Raw genomic sequence first — 26,159 nt, forward strand, 5'->3', positions numbered from 1 at the left:
AAACGCAGACTTTAGGACTGATTTTACTATGCATCTCCACCTTTCCCAGGCAGAAACGCTGTCCAGGTGGAATCCTAGGACCAACTGCTGTTTAGGGATTTTGGTCCTTCTGCCTGGCTCTAGCAGCTCTGCCACATGTAGGCAATCCCCCAGGAAGCACTGTCCACCGCACATTCATTGTGTCTGCAGGCAGCGTGCTTTCACCTTCCTCCATTTGATCATTTCACATAGTTGCTATATTGTGGCAAATAATCATTTGCTTTTAATAGTGCAAAAGATAAAGTTTTCTGCTCAAAGGATTGGAAAGTTCAGGACAGAAAATGTATGTTTTCAAGCTTTCTTGCTGCATAATTGCAGCTTACCTTACCGTTGAATCTACCATAGCCTAAGTGTTCAGGCAAATATATCTTTGAACCCAGGATACAAATGCCGTGATGCCAGTGGACCGTTATCCAGCTCAGACATGGACAGGAAAACTCTCAGAAAAAGTAACTGCTCATAATAAATGAGCCAACCTAAACCGAGATCTTTTGCCACAGGTTAAACTATGCTGGATACAGGAGTCAACCATACCTTTGCAAAACAAATTCTATGGTGGGCACATCACTGCCAAATACCGTACCTTTGCAGTGATTTTCACCCAGCTCGTATATACTGATGTCCTGATCCTTCTTAGTCAATAGAATTTGCCAGCATTGAGCGGGCAAGTAATTGGCAAGATGGTTAATAATAACGAAAACAGTCCAAGGGTTTAGTCACTGCCAACAGGTAATGCCCTGAGGAACAAGCTACTTAATGTCAGTGCTTACAACTGGCTGAACACTAGAGACTTTTTTTCTTCCTTAAAAATAGCATCCCTATTTACCATACTATTGTTAAGGAATAATTGCCATTTACATAGTAGCTGCTTTTTTGACCACATTAAAACATTGCTCAAGGCAATCCTATAGCTGCACCTGTGCCCCAGGGCAAAATCTAGGCATGAAAACCTTGGGAAAGTCATCCAAGACAACAAGGTATGGACACATGTCAAATGGGTTTGAGATCTTGTTTGTTTAAAGAGGAAAAAATAAGAATTCTTAAAATTTAAATTTGGAATGCATTTATTAGTTACCAAATGACACTTACATCTCTTTTCATATAGAAAAATGTGTGTTTATATGTGAAAGTAGCTAAGGGGGCCAATGCATCTCACATGTCAATCTGACCTTTTGAAGTGGTCTATTGGCATCTTTCTGAGAGGAAAAGCAGGCTTGGATATTGACTTCTTGTGACTGGTTTTCTCCTCTGCACTTCTAATTTCTGTGTTGATCGTAACCAAACAGTGCCAGGCTGAGCTCATGCGCAGCAGGACAGATATGTAGTGGGGACCCCCACCCCCTTCCCACCCCACCCCATGCCCCGTACAACCATATTGACTCTAACAGGTTAAAGAAGAGGCAGGCTCTGCTCGGTTCGGTGCATTCCTGAGTGTGTTTTGCTAGGTTTGGGCTGTGGGGCAGTGGTACGTGAGCAGCTCTACCCCCTTGGCCATGCTGAAGGCCAGCACGAAGGTGTGACTGGTAAGAGGTGGGGAAGAGGCTGGTAGGGGAGATGAAGGCAGGAGAAACACCATGGCAGCATGTGAAGCTGGGGCCCCAGGCTCATCTGTCCATCCAGTGGCAGTATCGCCCGCAGTGCCACCACTGAGCATGAACTTGAGTCGTGGCTTCAGTGTTAATTACAAGATGCTGTGCTTAGTAACGTGATATATGTACCTTGTGCTGTTCATACACTGCAACCTGACACAGAGAACCTGGGCAAAGCCCAAGCTCCCCCAACATGGGGGATGCCCTCATGGCATGCTTCATCCAGGGCTCAGCATCCAGAAGGGTTTTGCCAGCATTTGAGTGAGCATTCCCGCTGCAACAACCTACCTATTTCACTGTCTCTCCATTGCTTTGGCAGCAAGCTCTAAACCCAGATACTTGTGGGAGGATTTGTCTATTGGACGCCTTGGAAAGAACATGGCAAGTTCAAATTATTTCAGCCTGAAGATAATGTCTATCCTAGAGACCGCAACACAGCGTGGCAGTGCTTGGGCTGGCTGCTGGGTTCCAGAGGCAATGTAAATGAAAAAAACCACCACCTGACTTCTGCACAGAGCTACTCTGCCTTGGAGGTAGAGATGAAGAGGTAGCAAGGCTGTGTTTGCACTGTTCCCTTAGAGATATGCTGGGTCCTCCATGTGGCGCAGCTGTGCTAACATAAGGAAAGGAAAAATGTGTAAGGACAAATGCAGATGCTCCAGTCTCGGACACAGAGGTGAATCAGGAGAGAAGGCAATAGACCATATTGTTACTAGACACAGCTCTGGGACTGCCGCGTAACAGGTGCAGCACAGCAGCTGCTCTGTGGTAACCAGCATTACTCTGTGCTATTTTAAGACCTTTAGCCTGAATCAGCATTCAGGCAGTATATTGGCATGTTGTAATGTAGCAGCAGGGTTTATTAGTTTTATCTAAAGCTTAATTGGTATGACATCCTGGTATATAAGTGCATTTTAAAATGAAGAAAAAAGCTACCAGTAAGAATCCTGTTAAGCAGCAGATGATGTATCAGGTATTTAAATGCACATGTACTTCTGCGCTTTTAATAGCACAGGCTTATTATTAAAATACCAGAGACCTAGACTGACAAATACCAGGATTTAGAACAGATATGTTTTAAGCTTGGAAGGGAACACGGTGGTCAGAAATAACTTCCCAGCATCGCAGCAGTGTACTGAGCTGGCAGACAAAGAAAAAGCACACACACATCCACGCAAACTAAGCTGGCATGCTTTCCCCACTCAGTGCAGGCTGGGAGAAAGGATAAGAGGGAAAAACCACCTTATCTGCTAGTCTTATCTCTTCCTCTGCTGATAAATACTTCCCCTGTGAAGCTGGTGGCACCCACGTAACACTGTCAGAAAATACCAGGGGTGTCTGGCTCTGTGTTTGCCGTCAGCCGAGCCACGGCACAGCTCGCTCTTCCCGACTGTGGGCTGGTTTCCATATGCCTTTAGCGGTCACCAGAGACGGCATGCCACTGAATGAGTGCCAGCTGGGGGCTGGTGGCAGTCACCACCAACAACGTGCAAGATGTAGGTGGCTTCTCCTTATGCTCAAGAGGTTCAAATGGGCTAAAGCAGGTGTAAGGTAACTAATAGTTAAATCAGAAAAAAGAATACTTAACTACCTGGAAAATGATGGTTAAATTCCTAATTGGTCTACAGCAGACATCCTTGAATCATCTCAAACCCTCTACAGTAACTTTTGTTGTGTGTGCCTTTTTTTCTACCCAGAAGTCTTTAAGCATAATTATGATCAAGATTCTCCTTGAAATCTCACAGCTAGAGCTAGCTGAAATTTGGTTAAGGAGCCAAAAGGAGCAGAAGAGGAATATGGGAGAAGAAAGACTACATCTCCACTTTCCATTTTCTTCCAGCCCTCTAGTCCCATCAGCTCAACAGGTGCCAAGTCTTTTTAACAGAAGAACTTACAAAGGAATCCCTTGTTCCCTGACTATTTTGATGTGCCTGAACTGAATTTCTGCACTTTAAACAAATGTGCTTGCACCTTCACTGCAATAGAAAAAGCCTAATGACAGTCTGGCGCCTGATGGCATTTATAGGTTTTCCAATGAAATGAGAGAAATATTTTGCAAAAGGTACTTTATATGTCTGTTCTCCCCTTTCTACTTCATAAGAAGTAGGGAGACAGTGCTATTTTTCCCATCGTCTGTTTTGTGAAGGTGTTCTTTAATATCAAAAAGTATTTAATGGGTGTCACAGCACTATCCAAACTATCAAGCTGCAACAAGGACTTTTACCATCTCATACCAGCATACCCTTCATACCAGTCCCTCTGCTGCCTTCTTATCTCACCCCATCCAGTACATGTGTTCTCCCTTCCTTTTCTTCTGAGAGGCTGCTCTCTCTCCATTGGCTTTCAACCACTTAACTTAACCAGCCACACCTGCACCTTATCTACATCGGCCAACCCACGCCCCTGAAGCCAGCCCACAGCTGTATATTATCAATGCTAATTAACCCAGCTTCATACCACTACATTCCCCCCCCCGTATTTTTTTTCCCCCTTAACATTTCATACCTTATGTTTTTAACAATCATTACAACCTTTTTACAAATAAATTTTGCATACAGTCCTCTATAATTCCTCTACAAATGGGTGTATCAGAAATTTCAGGAAAAACATTTTAAACAATTTACTATATACATCCATGTTTTAGGCTTAAGAGGATGCTGTCAAATTGAAACTGTGAAATTAAGATGAATATCCACAGTAAAAGCTTTAGATACAAGGTTTTGCTTGTGAACTTTTCTGGATGCACTAGTTATTTTACATTTGTTTCATTTTGTCTTTCTCATGTTCTTGTGTAAGCAGCAAGACAAAATGCATCCTGATTACATCAGGGGAAAAAATAACCAGGCAAAATGCTACCAAATGCAGAGAGACCACAAGAGGAGAACATGTGTCTCCAATCACCACTCAGGTGAAAAACCCATTTCAGACAACATGAGTTTTGTTTTTTTTAAATAGCCTTTTACAAAAAGTAAATATTACAGGATTATTACCCCAGTACATTCCGTCTTGTCTAGTCATTCACACCTGTGAAAACTGAATGCAAAACACATGTGACTTCACAACATTTGGGAAAGTGGAGAAACATGTACAAATATCTTCAGGGTTAAACTGGATAACGATCCTGTTCATGTAAAAAAGGCCAGGTTTTCTTTTCACTTAGGCTAGTGTAAACTGCAGAAATATTTTCCAGGCAGTATGCTATGACTTTTTCTAATTTATCAGATTTTGTTTAGACACAGTTATCTTTGATAACCAATGGGCTTATACCAATACAAAGCATTACAGAAGAATGTTTCCTTTAAACTAGTGCATGGACAGTTGGGAAAAAAATCCTACTTTGGTATTCTGCAAAGAAAGGCACAGGTTTACACATACTTAGAAGCCACCACTCATAGCTGCAGGTGGCAAAGCAAGTCAAACAACGCAAACACTTCCATAAGAGTGAAACATGGTCATTTGGGAATTTATTTTTCAGCAAAACACTGTGAAGCACAGCTGGGGAATGCTGTATTTTGCAAGGGGAAAGGGCATCTCTTCTCTAATCTGTAACAGCTGATGTTTGGGTTTTTCTTCTTATAAAGAAAACCCTGTATAAATGCAGTCTCTGCCCACAACATACTCCAGCCACTGCTTCATTTTACTTTTTCTTTCTCTCCAAGGCAGATGCAGGGGGAGGAATACTAAGAAAAATGCAACGTTACTTCGAATAGACACAGCATCCTCAAGGCAGAGCACACCCTCCTCAATACTGATGTTGGTTTACAAGGGTTGGACAAGAGAGGGACATGCTCCGAGTCCCTCAGCTGCCTTCCCCAGCTCCTCTGTCACCTGTCGGCCACCTCCTCCATGCTGCACACCACACCGGCATCCTCCTCATGGGAGCAGTTGTGTGTGCCGACGTCGGCGTGGGCGCACTCCAGGAGTGTCTTCTCCTGCCCGGAGCACTGGACGTCATCCAGGAGAATGCGAAGGGAGGTCCCTTCCCCGAATTCTGCCTTCTTGCTGGCCCGCACCACGTAGGGGAAGCCCAGCTGGCGGCACACCACAGTGGCGGCGAGCGAGTTCCAGCCATCATCGCACACCGTGCCCCACTCGCCGTTGATGTAAACCTCCACCCGGCCCCAGCTCCGGCCGCGGCCCTGCTGCTCCACCAGCCGCACGGCGCCATTTCGCAGCGGCGGGGCTGTGCCAGGGGGCTTCTTCCTCCTGCGCTGCCCCCTCCTCTCTGCTCCTGGCCTGGGCTTGGGGGCCCTGCCACGGGGTGCCGGCGTGGTGGGTGTCCTGCCCCGGCCCCCCGGCAGTGGCAGGGCTTGGCCCACCCAGTCCACCGTCGGCATGCGGGGTCTTTCGGGGTCTGGCCCACCCCCCCGCGGGGCCTCGGTTGTGGCCATCAGCCGGGGACGTGGCGTTGGGGTTTTCATAATAAGCTCTGTTGGGGGAAAAGCCCAGGAAACCATGAGTCTGTGGACAATACTTAAAGGCAACTACAAGAAACCAGCACTGATTTTTTACTTATTTAACTCGCTTCTTGAAATCTGCTTACTTCGTCCTGTTGAGAAGTGACAATGCTCTTTGTGCGCCAGTATTTCCTCAGTGAAAAATTTCTGCTTTTAGTTAGCCATGAGGACAGCAGGGCTTAACGCCATCAAGTAAACCTCCACCAAGGAGGAAACTCCAAGCAGTTTACTGGCAAAACCTCATCCTGGCCATTAAAGGGTGGGCACTGGGGTTTCATGGTCAGAAGAGGAGTTCCCCACCGTACCTTCCCCCTGCTGAAAGCATTTTAGACAGGCGCTATTGCTGCTCTTCTCTTCATTACTAAGGATTGGATCATTACCAGACCGAGCACGCCGGCCTCCCCACTGGGCCAGATGCTTTATTCCGAGGAGCTGAAATCAGGAACATTCAAAATCAATTCTCTCTGGCAACTGGAATGTGCAAAAGCAACTGAGTTGCCAGGACAACACATAAAACAGGATTTGGGGTTGGGTTTTTTTTCTTCCTTGTGAAAAAAAAAAAAAAAGAAAAAAAAAAGAGCCTTGAACTCTGAAGAGTTGAAAATTCTTTGCTGTCACAGTTTCCAGGCGTTACTGGACTTGCTTATTCACATGCACTCTATTTTTAGCTTAAAAATAAGTTTTAGCTGGTCAGAAGGAAGCAATTCAGAATCGCTCAGAGTAAACATCAACTTAGCTGGGACAGCGTCACAGACGTTTGCAAAGACAACTTTTTGAATTATATCCTAGATTTACCCATTCTCATTCATCATTTGCTTTGTAGTACAGAGACAAGGAAAAATATGACCATCTTATTTCTGCTTAATATCTATTGTCCCCAGAAGACAAACCCTTGCCAGTGGTCCGTTTTTTCCAAATAATGGTCTTTGGAGAGGAATTGTGTTCGTGGTGTGAAAATATTTTCCTTCTTTGGAAGCTGAGATTCTGAAGACAAGAAACGGGCATGAAAGCCTTACCTGTGCACACCTCATTGCTGGAACCTGATTTGGCAAAGCGCTTAAAAATCCTGGAACTCATATAATGGTATGTAGGGACTGCATAAAAGCTAATGGCCACCTGGGAGTGCTTTTCACCTCACTGAATCAAGTTGTTATTACATATTACTCTTCATTAAGGTATTTATTAAATACACTTCCAACAAGGCATCCAGCTAAGCCGCATGCCTTGGCGATTCTGTTACATTCACACCAAGCACTAACCTAAACAGCAAAATTTTTACAGCTACACATCCTTGTCTGCATGCTTCTGAATCAAAATTTTCGCACTCGGTTTCCACCTAAAAGTGAGTTTAGTTCTTGAGACACTTAGCAGAATCCCTCCCACCATTTCTAAGTTTTAACTTATGATGAAAACTACCTTGTAAACAAACCCAAACAATTTTAGTTACATGTATAGTTTAAAAATCTGAACTTTGGACTTGCATAGAGAATAATGCATAAGCAGAAAGAGAGGCAAAACTGGTTGAACACAAACCAAGTTACTAACGTTCGGAAGCTGTGTGCACAGCTTGAAAAGTAGAACGTTTCTGAAGACGTGGTCAGTGCTCAGGCATGTCAACAGTCAACAGTCAGCCTCAGATCTTGTTCCACCTTCAAGACTCAGTCTTGCAAGGTGCTGAGTGCCCTCATTCCTCCCTGAAGTTGAAGCTGGAGGAACTGTCAATGACTCAAATGCAGTGTAATGTGATTAGTGTAATTAAAAATTAAATAAAAGTATTCTGACATTGAGTTCCTACAGTAATACTAACTTCATGACAAAGTTGTTAGAGTACTGCCTAGGTGCTTACATGTGTAAACAAAATGCACAGGAGAAAAGAAAGGTGATGCTGCCTGATCTAATTTTGAGATCCTAATAGTGTATTTAGGTTTTTGCACTTAACATAAATAGTACTTGGCTTGCTGCAGATTCAGCTACCTCGTTGACTATTCCAGCTTTAGCAGTACAATACTCCATTCAGTATGAAGCAATCAAAAAGCCCTGGAGGGTTTGGATAAGCCAAAAGTTCACCTGAATGGCTGATCAATTCTTTTGGGAGCATTTTCTCATCCCACTTACAACTAACAATGACTCAGACCTCATCTTGCTCAGTGAGCTATTTCCGAATCCTTTAGCCATCATATACTTCAGCTCCTGAAGTGTTCCTCACTACCTGAAGGCACTGCAAAAAATCATTTATCATTGAAAAGCACCATTGAGCACAGGATCTCAGTACAGAAACAGTTACGGGGAAACCAAGTTGGCAGTAATGAAACAGGTATGATGTAGCTTGGAAGAGGGAAAACGTACAGGGGAAGAAACTACAGAGACTTCACATGGCCAGCAGAGGAGAAATACGTCATGCCTTATTTGAACCAACTCTTCAGATCCAAAACAGCTGGAAAGAATTAATTTTGAGGATACTCTGAAGAGTGAAGTTCTGGGTGGTCTCCACACACACAGAGGCACAAGCATGGAGTTTGTATCTACTGCCAGCTAACATGCACCAATAATAAACAGCAACAGTGACACTTACTCTCCTTTGGCACAAACTGGATGCGCTTGCTTTTTACTTGCACTGGTGATGGCTCAACTCGGCATTTTCCTGGTGGTGCTCTCCTGCGAAAAAAGGGACACATACAGTGCACAATTAATTCCTTTCCCCTGCCATCATGAGCCTTTGCTTCCCATTGTTTTTCTATGAATGTAATGCTCACTGGGAAAAAAAAAAAAAAGAAAGAAAAAAATCTGTTTACATGATCCAAGTAATCTCTTACAGTAGAAAACATAATTATACAATTACATATCTCTGCTGATCAAAGTCCAAATATTCACAAAGCATTTGAGTCCTCTGGCTGTGTTTTCACTTGCCATTGCTGAATCCATTAAGGAAATAAAACATTGGCAGGTTCAAGCATTACAGAAAGAGATAAATCAAACAAAAATTACAAAACTAGACAGTATATGTCGAGCATCTGACATGAAGGTCATGTGTACGCAAGTTTTCAGGCTGACTTCAGAGAAGCAAAATAACACACTATTATTCATACAAAAGCCCAAACAAAAACCTAACTACTGCAAAAGTAGTACCAAAAATGTGTTAGTTTCAAACAAGAGCTCTAAGTGCCCCCTACAGAGGCTCCCTCTTTAGTACGGCACATTATTTTGTCACAAATCTGTTTGCTGTGGAGGTATATCTCACTTCTAAGAAGTTACATCCAGTTCACCATCACTTTTTTCTTCAACGGCTTTCTTGTTAATCTGCTGACTTCTTCAGAGGTTTTCAAACTGGTTAAAAAATTCATGATGTGTGCATTTGGAGGGTATAATTCCTCTGTAATTATGATTGTTTGTATTTGCATTTCTGTGGAAGACAAAGAGCTTCTCTCTCAACTACCAACATAGGGATGTTCCCTACTTCTATGAATTTTTCAGTGAGGTCTTTCTATACTGTACACATGGAAGAAACTTCTTTTTAAACTTAAACTTAAGACTTGCTTTTGACTTCTGCTTTCTTTATTTTTGCAAAGGTTGCGTAATACTAGCCTCTTAATACACAGTTTAGAGGAACTCTTCCCCTGTGTTAGATAATGGAAAATGCTCCTGACAGAGAAGAGTCAGGGGAAAACATGCGGCAGTTCTGGGGGTTGTTTAACTTTGGGGTCTGGTTCCAACATAAAACCAGACAAGTGGTTTGGTTAAAAATGATCAGATAGCTAAAGCTGTAAATTGAATCTGTTTTAAAAAAATAAAAGTTACAAAAGTCTCACTCTACATGTCTGACTGAAAGTTGTTTGGTGTTTAGCCAATAATAGCAATGCTTAAAAAACAGGAAGATGGAAAAAACAGCTCCAAGTCTTCCCATAAAACACAGCTATTCCTTGGCTTGCCCATCTCAGATACACACACATGGGATCCAGAAGGTGGTCTTATCTCCTTGTCCAAGCCATTTTTCTCTTTGAAACACAAAAAGGAGTGTACTTTTTGACATTCATTTCTGGTTTGCCCCAGAAAGCACTGCAGGTCATGCTGGGTCAGCTTTGGCTGCAGCTGCCCGGGCACAGGGCGCTTATAGGAGATGTAACTGGCTACAAGGGATGGAGAGGAACTGGGAATAAACACCTTGAGAAAAACTGCCTCCTTTTGGGCAATAATCTAGAGAAACTTCACCTAAGAAAGACAAGCCACCCATAAAATACCCCTTTAGCTTTCAGGAACAAATCTCCCAGCCCACGTAACACCAACAGGCCCCATAACAAGTCAGTCATCACCAGGCAGCGTAGACTCCCGTGACTGCAGGAGCAAAGCAGACCTGCAACAGGTTGCTCCAGCCGTTCCTTGATCAAGCTCCACAGAAGAGCCCAACATGGGAGAAGAGCTAGTCAGTCAGCGTTACTCATCGCATCCCCACCTGGACACACTGCATCACACTGAGGCTTTACAACATCTCATACCTAGAGGTGTCCACCACTTTGTACACCACTCCATGGGGAGCCGTGGCGCTTGGTACACCAGTAGACATGAAGTAAAGTTCCCCTGGGAAAAAAAACCAGACACAGCTGTGAAAACTCTCCATGGAGCTCCTGTTGCGTACAGCACAAAGGCATTAACTCTGCATCACAGGTCAGAAAGCATCAGGAAACCTGGGACGAATGTGGAGATCTGGCTACTGGACAAAAAAAGGGAGGTTTGTATTTGGGTTTGTGGTGAGTTCGTTTGTAGTCCAGTGGCATAAAATACTACTAGTGAGTAGGAGTTTTTACATATTGTCATGAAATACTATTTGGACGGATTTCCAGGGCAGGTTCAGCTGCCCAGACTTTAGCTGTCATCTCAGTTTGATTTGTGTCCTTTAACTCCTCTAACGCAAAACAATCAAACCCTAAATTCCCTTTGTTGAAACAAAATGAAACTAAATCAAGAATGTTCACGCTGTCTTCTGTTCTTTTGGATGAAGCACACCTTTGGGGTAAATTACAGGAGAACAAGTTTTTGTTTTTGCTTTCTCTAGCACACTCACAAAGTGAGATGTATCTCACACGAACGGCATTTGGTTCATTTCAGCTCTGTCAGGTCACAGGGACAGGGCTCAACCTTCGGCCAGACAAAGTCCATCACCATTTATTTGACTTATTTTCTCTTAACTGCGTCTCCATCCTTCTCCTCCTCTTGTGCAGGGGAGGCTGGGATAAGCAGTCAGTCCCTCTGGCACTCTCTCTTTTGCCAGCCCAAGTGCTTCAGTGGTGCAATGAAAATGATCAGAGAGAAAAGATAAATTTGCAATATTTAAAAAAAAAAAAAAAAAGGAAGAAAAAGAGGCAACGAAGACCTGCTTAGTGAGCAAGGCAGATTTCTTTGGGCATCCTATGAGTATCACAAGGGGAGAAGGGGAAGGGGCAGAGGGGTCAGGGTGGGCAAAGGAAGGTGTGGGCAGTTGGTGGCAGCTGGTGCTGGCTCCTGAGCCTCCCTCCTCTCTGCTCTCCTGCGCTGCCATGGGCTGAGCTCCTCTGGATGTTCCCAGGGCAGAAACCAGCCACCTCTGGCCACCCATGGCTGGTTTCTTCCTCTTTCTGGTGAGCTCCATTAACCACTGGCCAGAGGTAGCTTTGGTCCAAACAGGGTTAGGAAACACCTCGTGCTGCACCTTGTGGTGCAGTGATATGTGTTTTACACCCCACCCCTCCTTCCTGGAAATTATCGGGCAGAAATATGGATGCTCAGGCCATGAAGCACACAGGCTATCAGACATGTGCCCCACAGACATAGCACAGTGCCTGAGGTGTCCCCAACACATTCAGCTGCCAGGGGGCAAGGCTGCTGGCTTTAAAATGGCTGTGCAATAAGCCAAAAATATAGGTGTCCCCACCACATAAACACATCCACTGCACCAGCCAGATTAACATTTCTCAGAGCCACAACCTCAAAAAACAAATGCTTCTGTGAAGAAAAGCCTGTTAAAACAAACTGTGTGATAAACTTGTAAAAAATGAGATTCCCAGCACACCAAGGTGCAAGAGAAGACTGTTCACTGCAGATAAAGCAATCTCACTACACTGTTATCAGCAGATTTCTTTCCATTACAATAAAGCAAATACAAGGCAAAAAACTAAGTCTGAGAACAGACTCCACCCCAAATTTCCACTCAGCTCTATTGTACTCATGCAAAGCATGCGTGAAAAGTGCAGGGCAGAAGAAGGGCAGCAGCGTTTCACCCCCCATTTGCACAGACTCTGCCCACAGACCCAGGATGCGGGAGATGTGCTCCCCAGTGCATGAGCAAGGGCTGCAATTAACAGCTTGATACAGCACTCGGCAGCCCTCTGAATTGGCATAAAGCTGATGTAAACAAAGTTATTACTCTGATTTAAGGGCAAGATATCCTTCTTGCCACAACACTGTGAAACAGCTCTGCCTTCCATGAGCACTAACCATAAAAGAAAACAGATTTTAACTCCAAAAAGATAAAAATCCCAAGTCAAACTTTGAGCTAATACTTAATTTGGATGATTTGCATTTACATGATAAAACTTGCATTTATATGACATGCAATGGATGTTGCATTTGTGCAACACCTACACCTGAGATAATATGCAGGAAAAGTAGACATCTAAGAACGGGGGCATTCTGGAAGTGGATGCTTGTGACCGTGAGCCAGGACCTCTCTGCAATGGGGCAGAACTCCAACTCCTGCATTGCCGAGTTGCACATAAGGCTACTTAGCAATGCTGCTAAACATGGCAGGGCTCACCCTCTCCCCATCCCCAGCCAGGGGCTGCACACTCTGCCTGCCCCGCTGCAGGGCTGGGCAATGAACCATACCCTTGTACAAACAAAGGCAGCGACCACCAGCTTTCACCCCAGGACTCTTTATTTCCTCCTTTTCAAATTCCAGCAGCTCCTTTCTAGAAAGGAAAATGTCTCCAGTCTTAAATACCAGCTATGCAAAGCTCCCCAGAGACCGCATCCTTCAGTCCTATGCAAGGCAAAATCCCAGCTGGCACTAATAAAATATGGATTTAAGCTGCCTTTTGCTGATGCCTCACTTGAGACATAACATAGGGCTTGCATTCTGCTTCACCTCGAGAGGTACAAGTATTCCAGGCCAGGGTGAGCAGGTTCATAATTGCTGTTCATTATATCTGCTTCCCTGTGTCCATTAATAACACCCACAGCCTTCTCGACCAGCCAGGAGCACAGACTTGCTCTTACTTGGGTATCAGCTTCTCAGCCTCTTAGGGCCTGCATTCCCCACGGCATGGCATTGTGAAGAATGAGGTTTCTTGTCTAATCTGTGCTTTATCATATTTGCCCTGCACTGATCTCCATCTGTCTGGGCGTAGGTGTGTGGGCAGCAGCACACGCAGCACAACCAGACCCAGTCCTGAGGGAGATGCCCCTCCAATTCTCCCTGCAAGCACTGCGTGGCACGCTGGCCTCAAAATTAGGATCGTAACTTTTGTTTGATATTTGAGAGATGCTGGGAATCTCGCCCACTGGCATTTTAAAGACTGACAGACTCGTGCTCTGCCTCCCCACTGTTACCTTGTAGTTTAGTCTGCTATAGCTTTGTAACTGTATTTCTTATATATTCTGTTTTAGCTTTGCAACTATATTGTTTATTTCAGTGTAATCACTATGGAGAGATGGCTAGCCAACCCTGGTTGTGTACGAGTCATCTAAAACTTATGATCACTGAGGAGACTGAGTAACTAATGAAACAAACTTGGACTTTCCTTGGGCTGTCCATATAAGGGAACTAAATTAAGGTTCAGCGATCAGTCAGCTGTAACTATAGGGTCGACTATTGTTTGAGACCCCTTAGAAGACTCAGAGATACCTGTAAGGAACAAGTGTGACGCTCAGTTAACCACGCCTGTTGAATGAATATGTATGATCTTTCTGGGAAATGTAATGCATAACCATGTGTGGACTATATAATTTTGTTTGAACAAAACATAGGCATGCATGTGAGGTAGAGTGATCCCCCATATATCCAGTGCTGCAAAAAAGAATGCCTGCTTCTTAATGCTACCTTGGTGTTAAGGAGTTTTCTTATTCCCAGTTTTGGTCATACTACCACCCACTGCCTCACAGGAGCCCTCTCTGATCCCTTCTCTGGTGTTTTACTCCAAAGAGAAACCACAAGCACGCCACTCAGTGAGACACAAAGTTAAAAGATTACCTGCTTCATCTTCAGCAAAGGAGATGATGTATTGGTAATAGTTATTGATAAGCCCAGGGAACATGCACGTTTGTCCCGTCCCCATGCAGATTTCACTGTACTGCCACGCTCCGGTAGCACGATCCTCCTTCAAAGACATCAGGCGCCTGCAAGACAAAAGAACACTTCCACAACCTAACCAGGAAGATGATTTATGAACATTAATGAAGACACCTGAAGGGCTGTTTAATGCTTCCTACACGCATTAGCTGCAATAGGAACTGCAGGTCCTCTGCATAATGAAGAATCGTTAATATTAAAACTAATACATTATACGCCCCTGCAACACCTTGTCTTACAAGGGCCACACAAACACATGAAAAAACAATAGGGGAGGGTTTAAGGGATATCAAACTATTTGGGGTGTGTGTGTCCCTGCCAGAGATGTGGAGCGCCTGGCTTCACTGCAGCTCTGTGGCCTCTCTCCTGCACCCAGGACTAGTGCATCAGGTGGGGCAGGTGGTGCAGGGGCTGCATGCAAGAGGCCTGGGGATGCAGATACAGCAAAGGCAGAGGAGGTGGGGGAAAAACAAGGCAGTCTCATGACTGCCTCATCACAGGTTTGCAGCAGACTCACTGCTTTTTTTAAAAAAAATAATATTTTTTTTTCTTCCAGTATATTCAGTGTCTGGAAACATTGCATCAGAAATTTTGGGGGTTTTTTAGGATGCACTCAAATGCTTTTTTATACCACTTCCAGGACTTTAAATGAACATCATATCATTGCCCCTTTATTTACACTGGCATGATGTGAATCAGCAACATCGAGGGCCACTGGAAAGCAAAGATCACATTCCTGCACAGCACCATGGAATAAAGGTTATATAAAACAGGCCACGTGAGCCCTCTGTAATGAGCAGTCAGGCTTTGCGCAATGCTTGCAACCAGCAAGTAGCAGCATGTCCTCAGTTGTTAGACTGCAAGGGCACTTGCAGGCAGGTGTAGGTAGTATCGCTGGAGGACTTTGGCTGAGGATACAGCTTAGTGACTACCTGAAGTATTTACTTACCCACTCATAAAATCACCAAATATGTACAGGCCATTCAAGTTCGGAGACTCGCAACCCCGATAGACGTACCCTCCCGTAACAGATTTCCCCATTTTGTGCGGATATGCGTAAATTGGAAGCACATCATCTGTAGGGGACAAAAGATCTGTGACTTGCCCAGTTTTACACATGATGCAGAACAGCTGTTAATCTAGATAGTTCTGAGACTAGCATGATACAATCAGGTTCACTTGAGCATCTTCTAATTAAATGAAGTGCTAATGAAGTCATACTTAGTTTGATTTTCACCTTTTCAGAACCACATTTGATAGCCCTGCCTAGCTGGCTGTGTGAACCAAGGACAAACTAGCTCAGCAAGGCTGGTCAGTGTTTCACTGGCAATATAAACTCAATCCCTGATAAGCCTGAATGCTCTCTATCACCCAGACACCTCACCATTCTCCTGAGCCCTTCTCCTCCTGCTACAGCACAGCTCTGTGAGTGCTACTGCTGGCCCGTTTCTACACAGCCTGGCTGGTTTTGGTATGAATTTGCAGGTTACTCTTAGAGTCACTGCACCCACGCAGGAGATGTTTGCCCAATGCAGCTTTGTTTCAGTGGTGAAAGGAAAAAGAGAGACAGGTGACTCCAGTCTGCAGGCACTGATGAAAAGATATGTCAGATGTCAGCACAGATAGCTTCTGTTTCTCTGAGACAGGGGAATTTAACCTGAAAGGGCCATCAAATATTTATGGCATGGCACAGTCAGGATGTAGTACTGGCATACTCCCTGTAGAATATAAGTTAAAACACAAGACAGAGGAAGATGCCTTGATTTTTGAGGGTCTCCATTAGATGCTTCCTCCCCTTTCTTTTGAAACTCCTGGGTCACAGGTATCTGTCGTGGTACTCACCCTTCCTCATCTTCTCAGCCTTTCTCCCTGCCCGTGCAGCAGATGCCTCAAGTAGCAAACTCAGCAGCTCTGCCAGCGAGGAACTTGCACCAGGGGCATTTAATCTAAAGTAGCTGTTTTCTACACTTCGGCTGCATTTATTATCATTTTAGAGGGGCTGTGACATTTCACTTTTCTAACAGAAGGGTCTCTAAACGCATCAGAAATTGTTCTGAATCCTTGGCAGACCTTAGGAAAGTGCCTGCCATGAATGTTCACACAGGTGCTGTCACAGGAGAGCACTAAACGGGTTCTCTGACAAATACTGCAGCAACAGGAGTGCAAAAAATCTGCTCCCTGCTCTCAATTTTTTTATAAAAAACACTTCATCACTACCACTGTACTTGTAGCTAAGTTAGTAAAAGGAAGTAAGTTAAACAACACATCGTGTGTAGAAGAGAAAAACATCAGAATGTCAGCTAGTGCAAATCAGTGCCAGCACACTGCACTCCTGGATCTCTGGGAAGATGCTCCAGCCCAAGGTGCAGTCTACATCAGACCTCGCAACACAATACATTCTGTCTTCTCATGTGCACTGGAATTTAGGCAGACAGCAAATACCCTGAATCCAGGTTTGAAAAGTTTTTTTTAAAAAAAAAGTTTTCCCTTGCTGGCATAGCTGAAAGAAACAAAAATATACAATACATTCAGTTACCTGCAAAGCAGGCAGCGTGCGTGCTGGTTGACCAGCTTACACAGTATGTTTCTTTCTGTTTTTTAAATAAGGACAGTACTTGTGAGTTATGGAGAAAAATACAATTGCTCCAATTTTTTCTCACTTTGGCAGGAAAGCTTATTTTATGAGGAAAAGATGAAATTGTCCCCCTAAACCACAGAATCACCAAGCAATCTGACCAACTATGCAGATCACCTAGAAAAACAACAGCTAGCATCGTTTCATTTTCCTCCTAACTCAAAAATGCTAACATTTGGACTTCCAGTATTTGTCCCCAAGTCAGTTCCCTTCTAGACTGAGATAGTTTAGATTTACATCTCAAAATCATGTTTTCCACCAGGCAGCCATATTTTGAAGGCAGGAATAAAAAATGATGGTGCAGAAAACTGCACAGTGGGAGGCACAGGTAATTCAAAGAGCACATCTATTTACCCATTGAAGAATTGGTGCAAAGGTTTTTATCATAACAGCTGAACCCTTCCCTTGCCCTCCAGCCGTAATTTTTCCCTTTCTCAACGATGTCAATTTCTTCGTATTTATTCTGACCCACGTCTCCGCAGAACAGCCGCCCTTTCCCTTCCTTGGTGTGAGGTTCACCCCTATCAAAGGAGCAGCGCCACATATTTCGCACGCCGTATGCGTAGACCTCAGGGCGAGCCTTTGGGTCATTAACAAAAGGGTTGTCGGGAGGGATTTGGTACAGAGGCCCACGATCATTGTTGTTCACATCGATTCGCAGGACTTTGCCCAGGAGGGTTGATCTGTATTGGGAGAAGAAAGGAAAGAATAAAATATTGAAGAAATAAAACTAGACCTTGGTTAAACATCAAAGATACAGTTTTTACAAAGTCTGGAGTTTCATTCTTTCTGGTTTGGAAATGACAAGTGTTTCAGTATCTCTGAAAAAAACAACCATCTCAAGACAATTTAATTTGCTTTGAGCCACCAAACAGCGATCGGGTGGCACTGACTTCCCACAACCCACTACCCATGGACACACACTGGTGGCTTGGAGCTGCCATAGGGATAGGTCCACTCTTACTTGTTCTGGGCATTTCCAAAGGTCCCAAAAGGATCCCCAGCCATGCCTCCATCTCCAGTAAATATATAGAGATACCCATCATCTCCAAAGAGCAGCTCTCCTCCATTATGGTTGGAAGCAGGTTCTTCTATTTCCAATATAATCCTAAGCAAAACCAAGGAAGAGGCATTACCTACTGCACAAGCCCTAAGAAAAGGGCAGAGCAACGTCACTCCAATGTTGCCCTTGAGACACGGAAATGGCTACAGATTGGTTTTGATGCAAATTCCTCCACACCCACTTTACTGAATTTTGCTTGAGCATAGCTGATTTTCTAACCTTAAATAATTCCAACATATTTTCCAGATTACAGAAACACCAAATTGTGTAATAAGGAAAATCTGGGAAATCACATTACAGAATATACTTCTAATTAATTATACTCTTCCTCTAAGTCTTCCTTCCTCCTTGCTAAACTTCTTATTTCTTCTTTTTATTTTTTTTAAGAGAAGGCATCTCAGCTTAAATCCAATTATAAACTGTGAGCGGAAGGACTCCAGTCCATCCCCGTATCTGTACAGCATTTGGCACAATCCTGACAGGTGCTTTCAAGGCAAACCTAAAATTTTTCGAACTTTAAGGAATAGTTAAATTCGTGAAGAGAGAAGAACCCTTAAATGATAATTACATACACAGAACTTTATGAATTTAAAGCAGCCCCACCAACAAATTACCATTTTGACAAAGGTTACTCGAAGCAGTAACAACAACCTTTACCTTAATTTTAAAACAAAACTCTCTTTTGGTTTTATCTGTTTATTTTACACACCTGGCATACCTTTCATAGACAGAAAAGGGTGAAGTATGACTTGAGAGAAAGGTTAAGACACAAATACATGCAGTGGAGGTCCCCAGGTATAATAACTGAAGTTTATTTTACTCCAGCTTCTAAAAAAGTCCAGATTTCATGCTGAGAGTGTCTCTTAATAGCTGCAAACCAAACTAGAATAATCACATATACCACCCCGTTTTTAGCTACTTTTTCCCCCCTTCTGAAAGTACTGATAGTTACAATCATGATCAGATTGTAAATTGGGGAAAGGAACCCAACTATGTAATTATTGCCACCTGCTGTTAAACATCGTCACCTCTGAGATAAGGTAACCGTGCAGAAGCACAGAGACTGGAGCTGGCAGAAGAAGCAAGGGAGAGTCCTGTACATACCCAAAGACGAATCCTTCTCAACCTCCCAAAGAAGAGAGAAGAAAACAAAATACATTGAGCAAATATCTGTGGACAAACAGGCATATGCCTTCTCTTGGGCAGGATCTCAGGATGAAGTCACTGGGACCTGTGCCTACACAAGCACAGCAGGATCAAAATTTTGTTTTCTTAAGCCTTTGCTGTACTAAACATCAGCTAAATGAGCACATAAAATGTTACAAATGTAGGGCCTGATAATTTTTAAGCAAGACAGCTCATGGGCCCTGACATTTGCAGGTTTAAGCTCCTGATTTGCTTCCCTGAGGACCACGTTTCGATTCCCTTTACCTGTTATCTATAGCACTGCTTACACTGAATTGCTGTAATTGCTTTATAAATCAGTATACCCTTTCTATCATTAGGCTATGTGCATTTTTGAGCCAGAATCACCCAGTGTTGAGTATTTGGAAAGCCCCTAATATAATCTATGTAGCAAAGCAAAAATCTTAACATTAATAATATTTAAGGTCTCTTAAAACAGTGGTTCTATTACTTGGTTCTGCAACAGGTTATAGAACTATAGACTGACTCCACAAACAGACCTCTCATTATCCATGCATTTTAATGTGGATCAACTGCAGGACCAGACTCAAATGAAATTTACAATCAAAAGGCACTCAGTAGCAGCACTGTGGCATACATTTTATTTAATTTCATATTAAAGTTTTAATATCACTGGGCTGAGCTATCATTCAGGTAAGAAATGTGGGGGCAAATCCATCTTTGGTCTGGTATCACTGAGTTTGTTTATATGGGCATTGGAAACCTTTGGCTTTGGAATGAATTTCACTCATGCTTTGCAGATATCTATTTTCAAGGTAATCATTAAAATAACAACAACAAAAAACCCCACAACAAACAAACCCAAACTTCTAAATATTAACTGTAAATAATACTTAATCAATGTTCAGTTAAATCTTCTGACATACCAGATCTGAGAAATGTAAATGCTTTATCCCTGAGCACTTGCAGTTCATGCAAAGAGGACACACGTATTCTCTATCTCAATACACTAGACATGGACTTGGACTAACGCTAATACACTGGAACACGAGAACAATGTTAAGCTAAATAAGTTTCATGCATTAGTAGCCTTTAAAAATGCACAAGCTGCCCTCTGAGATCTCAAATACGTTTGCCAGAGAAACATGCATACAATACCTTTCAGAACCATGGTCCAAAGCATTCATGTCAGCAGGAGAAATTCTGAACTCACTGATTCGGATTCTTTCTTCATAATGAACTTGAACTGAATAGTAGACATACACTTTACCGTTAAATTTGAATTTAGGGTGGAAGACAATACCTAGAAAACCTCTCTCATCTCCTTCCCAAGGTGAAGTAAGTACAGCTTTGCTGATGTTCAGAAATGGCTTTTCGAGCCTGGACAGATCGGGGAGGTAGGTCCACACCAGACCAACCTGCTCCGCAATGAAGAACCTGTGGGTGCCATCGTTGGCATGTACCATCGCAACGGGATTGCGCAGCCCATTTGCGACCTCCACGAGGCAGAGCTGGAGACAGCCCTCCGCATCGGCGGTCACTAGCCCCAGGTTTTGGTTAAGGTTCGGGTTAGCCAGCAGGTGTGGAAAGCAGTAGTCTGTGTCCTCCAAGGACAGGTAGCGGCAGAATTTTGCCATGTTGTTCTCCAGTGCAATTAATTTTCGGTCTGCAGAGAGATGGCGAAAAATGGAGCGGCATTTCTGCCACACTTGCAGGCAATAGTCCTGGCAAAGTCCTGGTATCGTCCGCACGGGGGTGGAGGGATCCTCAGCATCATACAAGTGAGCTGCATATGGAGAGCACTCCTAGAGGGAGAGAGAAAAAGCCTCTTGGACCAGATCTGAAACAGCTGAGCAGCAATACTAACTGGAAAAAGTTCACCTTAATTACAATGCATGTTTTGGTTTATTCTGAAGATATATTAACAGAGGAAAAGATCTTAGAAAGGGGGTTTATTTCAGCATTCATGGAAATGACCTTCAGTGTTCCTGGTGAAAGCTGGCTTCTTCATGTTACTCATTTATTCCAACCATAGCACTAATTCAAGAGAACCAGCAACAACATATATCTTGCTACATCACCTTAGTAGACTGTACTGGGGAAAAAAGAGATTTTTCTGTCTTGGATGTTCTGACTTCATCTAGGATATAACGAGCAGATTCATCATAGCACAGAAGCAAAAATAAAGAGTTAGCTGAGAAGATTCCATGCGAAGAAGGGAATGGGAAAGGTCAGACTTTCACACCTCATCATCTGATAATCCAGAGGGACACCTCAAACATAAATGTAATCTACAGGCTGGAAGGAGTGGGATGAGAAAGTGTAGGAGGAGAGGAGGACACCCATCCTTTGTACCAGGCAGTGCACCCAGCCCGAGGATGCTATCATTGCATACTTTGTCCTTGCTCGGGTCCAGCCATCTTTGCTGGTGGATCTTTACCTACAGACAGTTTCTATACCTGACTAGAAGTGGTGAAATGTATCTCATGATCATGAAACTGGTCACCAAGTTCTGTGGGGGATACTCAGGCTACAAGATTTCAGACAGCGAGCACCAAATGGCCACAATCCAGGCAAAATCCACTGGCAGCAGCTGCAGCTCAACCTTCATGTATGAAAGGTGCAGCCTTGGAAATCTACCTAAGTACTGAATGAAGTTCACATAGTTCATCATATTCTCCACTATGAGAACTCCTACAGGGGCATTTTGCTTCTGTAAAAAGCTGCAATCCAGTAAAACCATCTGTAAATTACAAACTGACCAAAGTGACTCAGTTCTGCTTTGCAAGGGCTTTTCCTTATAATAAACACACAATATTTTCCAGTTGTAATGCATCTTCCTGACACACATCTCAGAAGTGCTCTTCAAATAACCTAACAGGACTCTGTGGAGCTCACAGCGTAGATAAATAACTGAGGCAAGAAAGGTCAGAAGAGAAACTATGCTTCTTGAATAAATTCTACATTTTTTAATTCCTAGCTGACTTTTCTTCTGAGCAAAACCAGCTTAATTAAAAAAAAACCCAAAAAAAAGGAGCTGCTTCTAAACCTATAGGGAACTACTTCTTAATGCAGATTACAGCACTATTCAATAGCTGAAAAGATACAACATCCGAGATACTGAAGTATTTAAATTAGCTGATAAGTACACACAATATTTAATTTTTATTTTATTTTCCATTACATACCATAATAAACTGAGAGGCCATATAACAGATCATTAGTGCACAATAAGCTTTCCTCCTGGAATGTCAAGCCATTCATTGCAAAATGAAGGTTATTATGCCTTCAAATGAGCAGCAATTAATGTGGTAAAAAGGAGATTGTGCGTGACACAAAACACTGAAATTACACAGGCAGATTGGGTAAAGGCACGGGCTCAGTTACATGAGGTGTGCCAGGGACAGAAAGAGCTGGAGCATTTGCAGATGCAGTTGTTATGACTGAAAATTTGGCCTTAGAAAACAAATTGCAACAAGACAGAAAGGGAATTTGAAGGCAGAGCTGGATGGGAGCTCAGTCTGTTGCTGCCTACAGAGGTTTCACACTCAAGAGAGCAAAAGCCCCCTGCTTGAGTACCAGGGTGTTCCTGGTTCTCTGAAAGCCCCTTTCAAAGCAAGCAGTGATCTTATGCATTACAATGTCCTGGCTTGAGCATCGGAATGAAAAATAGCACAGAGGTACGGGCTCCTCTGTCCCTTTGCCACTGAGGGCTGTTCACCCCAGCCTCAGGTGTGTTTGAATAGCAGTTGTGGATGACTTCTTCACTCCTTTCCACGTTCCTGGTGGCATATGGCTACTTGCAGTGGCATTACACTGGCAGTGATGCTCAGAGATCTATCACTAACCACAGTACCCAAGCATGTGTCTAGAGTATTTTCCAGACACATGTGGAATATTTTCCAGCTTCTGTTCCACAACAGGTGGAGCCTGATGCCCAGTCCTGGATTTCTCTACTTCTGAGGCAAATGTTGTGATCCTTCACCTCTTCTTGTCACGTTCACCAACTCAAAACACAAAGAAACTTGACACTCAGTCACAGCCCAGCATCTCCAACAGATCTACATTCTCATTTCCAAATAACATGGTCTGTTCATTCATTTTAAATCATGATGTTGTGCAAAGACCAAGGCAACTAATGGGTGGGTGATCAGCAACCAGTCGGGCTGGAACAAACTCGCACTATGAAAATAATTCATCAGAAAATAAAACAAGCAACATTAAGACAAGTTAGCCAAATCCTTCCTATCTGTTCCAGGAATTCAGAGGCAGCTACTTATGTGAGTAATTCCACCAGTCTGAATCTGGATGAACACCCACAGCAAATAATGTATTACTTACTGCTGCCATCAGCCTGGAGGAAGCCACGGGACTCCTCAGGAAAGCATCTAACTTCCACGTAATCCCTGACATTCCCTGCCTATCTCCATCTGGCAACTCCAGCCTTTAAGCAAGCTGTTCCCTGAGAAGCAGAACAAGGCATCTGCTTTCCTGCAGTTTGGCATCCTGTATCCCACTGCACAGTAATCCACATCTACACATGTTCCCTGAGACCTGCTGACCCATCAAATTACCCCTGGGTGTTGAGGCCGTGGGGCAGGCAGGGGGGTGTCCCACCCCAGCCCTCCTCTCCCCTGTGGCCAAAGGCATCCTCTCAGAGTAATTCTGGGTGGGGGGCAACCCTATTTTGGGGCTGGGCGATCATGGGTAGCACTGAGGGAAGGATGTTTCTGCTCTTCTACAATGAACAGAAACAGCGCCACGTAGCAAATCACAATTTAAGAGAAGGCAGGAATCCTCACCACAAGCCAAGACACCTGTCAAAATAATTTGTTCACATTTGAGAGAAATCATGAATTGTGAGCAGAAAGAGACAGAAGTGTGCTGTATAAGTCACAGAAACCCACTTACTAATTCAGGTATAGGATATAAATCATATATGTAACGAATGAATGGAAACAGAGTGTTCTGGAATTGTTGCAATGCCTGAACTTCCATTTCATGCTTGCGTGGCCAGAGGTGGTGGTTTGTAGCCACTTCTGGGCTGGTGATGCACTGAGCTCATCAGAACATTTCAGTGAATCATTTTTCCCACATTGAAATATTTCACTGCTTCCAAACAAGTTTTCAGCAGTCAGGTTTCTGATGTACACAGGAGACTTACTTATCCCTTCCAGAGACAGAGGGAGCGCTTAACTGCTAACTGGTTTCCTATCTGCAAATGGACTTTTGAACACCACTTGCTTGAGGAATTTATTAAAAGGGGTGTTTTTTTGCTTCCAGTAAAATGTGAGATTAAATAAAGTCAAATCTCTAGAAGCTGATGTGGAAAAAGGTTGTCTTTCTCTTCACACTTTCAGGAACACAAGAGGTACCCCACAAAAATGCTAAGAGCAGGATTTCTGAAAAGCTACTTTGATCCCATCTGAGCACAGCAGATGAGACTCCAATGTCTGAATTGATTTAAGATTTACACTTGCACAGGACAGAGCTGCCACTGCTGTCTCAGAGGCATTTTCATACATACGAGGCCACTGCTGATGACAGGGTCCAATGCTTTGCTTTGTGCAGGCTGGGATCATCCTGTTATCATATCTGGCCACCGAACATCAACCCTCATTGGAAATTTCCCCTGTGCAGGATGGCAACCATGGAGGTTTCTAGGCCACATCCTCAGGCATTACTCTGCACCCATCATCAGGATTGGTAGCACCTGGCACACACTTAAAGCATCTCAGGATGCTGTAACCCAGTACAAGAAACCACCTGATCCCACGAGCTGGGCGTGACAAGGAGCATGTTTTGTGCAGGCAGGTCCCCTCTTGGATGTCTTCACCAGGTCGTGATCTAACCCTGGGAAGGGTGAGGGGAGTCTGCACGTTGTAACTGCCCACAGAACCACCTCAGAGCACTGCTGCTCATAAATTACAGCTGAGCTACATCCCTATTCCTCTTTCAGACAGCTGCCAAAGGATCAAAAGTCCACTGGGGCACCTGATGATAGACAGTCGCTGCTGACAGTGCCTGGGAGCGCGTGCCTAGGCTGCTGCACTAATCCCTAACATACACATACGTGGGCCAACGTGCTCGTGCCAGGCCCAGGCGCCGATGCCATGGCTGATGCACCCGTGGGGTGGTCCATGCACCCACGCTCCTGGGCCGGGGAAGTAACGCCATGGCTCACACAACCCCCGGGCTGTCCAAAGCCCCTGTGCCTGTGCTGATGAAGCCCAGCGTGGGGGGATGCAGCCATTCCTGGGCCGATGAGCATGTCACAGATCATGCATCCCCACGAGGTCCAAAGCACCCGTGCCCGGACCGGTGCATGCCCCACAGCCCAGCGCACCACGCCTGGGCTGAAGCATCCCTACCCGGGCTCGCTGCAGCCACACCCGGGCTGAAGCACCGTGACGGGGCTGCAGCGCCCACACCTGCACCGCAGCCCCCCGAAGCCCCCCCGAAGCCGAAGCCCCGCGCAGGGGCCGGAGCCCCCGGTGCGGCCGAAGCCCCCAGCGCGGCGGGCGCCCCCGCGGGACGGCAGCTCCCGGGCCCGGTGCCGCCTCACCTGGCAAAGCAGCTCCTGCAGGTGCCCGGCGCAGGCGGCGTAGCTGGACCCGTCGAGGCGGGCGCTGAGGCGGTAGAAGCGCTGCAGCAGGGCGCGGTCGCGGCGCGGGTCGCAGCAGCCGAAGTCGGCGTAGCGGCGGCAGAAGGCGAGGCCCCGCGGCGGCCGGAACGGCGGCTTGAAGTCCAGGCACTGCGGGTGCGGCCGCGCCGGCCCCGGGAGCGCCGCCGCCAGCAGCAGCGCCAGCGCCGGCCCGCGCAGCGCCCGCATGGCCGCGCACCCGGGGGAGCCCGCGGAGGCTCGGCCGGCCCCGCTCCCCACGCCGCACCGGGGCGCCGAGAGCGGCCGCCC

The 26,159-nt window shown here is 44.7% G+C and overlaps 1 protein-coding gene across 1 annotated transcript; it reads right to left on the reverse strand.

Annotated features, from left to right (window-relative positions):
* Positions 1 to 5,064: 5,064 nt before the first annotated feature.
* On the reverse strand, positions 5,065 to 26,159 carry HHIPL1 (HHIP like 1). The gene is made up of 9 exons (XM_037396108.1): positions 25,812 to 26,159; positions 20,405 to 21,051; positions 18,002 to 18,145; positions 17,392 to 17,720; positions 15,352 to 15,478; positions 14,304 to 14,449; positions 10,576 to 10,657; positions 8,658 to 8,740; positions 5,065 to 6,057 (listed from the first exon to the last, which is right to left on the reverse strand). The coding sequence occupies exons 1-9, from the start codon at positions 26,076 to 26,078 to the stop codon at positions 5,453 to 5,455; spliced, it is 2,430 nt and encodes an 809-aa protein (XP_037252005.1). The 5' UTR covers positions 26,079 to 26,159; the 3' UTR covers positions 5,065 to 5,452.

Source organism: Falco rusticolus, chromosome 7 (genome assembly GCF_015220075.1).
Source record: "Falco rusticolus isolate bFalRus1 chromosome 7, bFalRus1.pri, whole genome shotgun sequence".
Taxonomy (NCBI): Eukaryota; Metazoa; Chordata; class Aves; order Falconiformes; family Falconidae; genus Falco; species Falco rusticolus.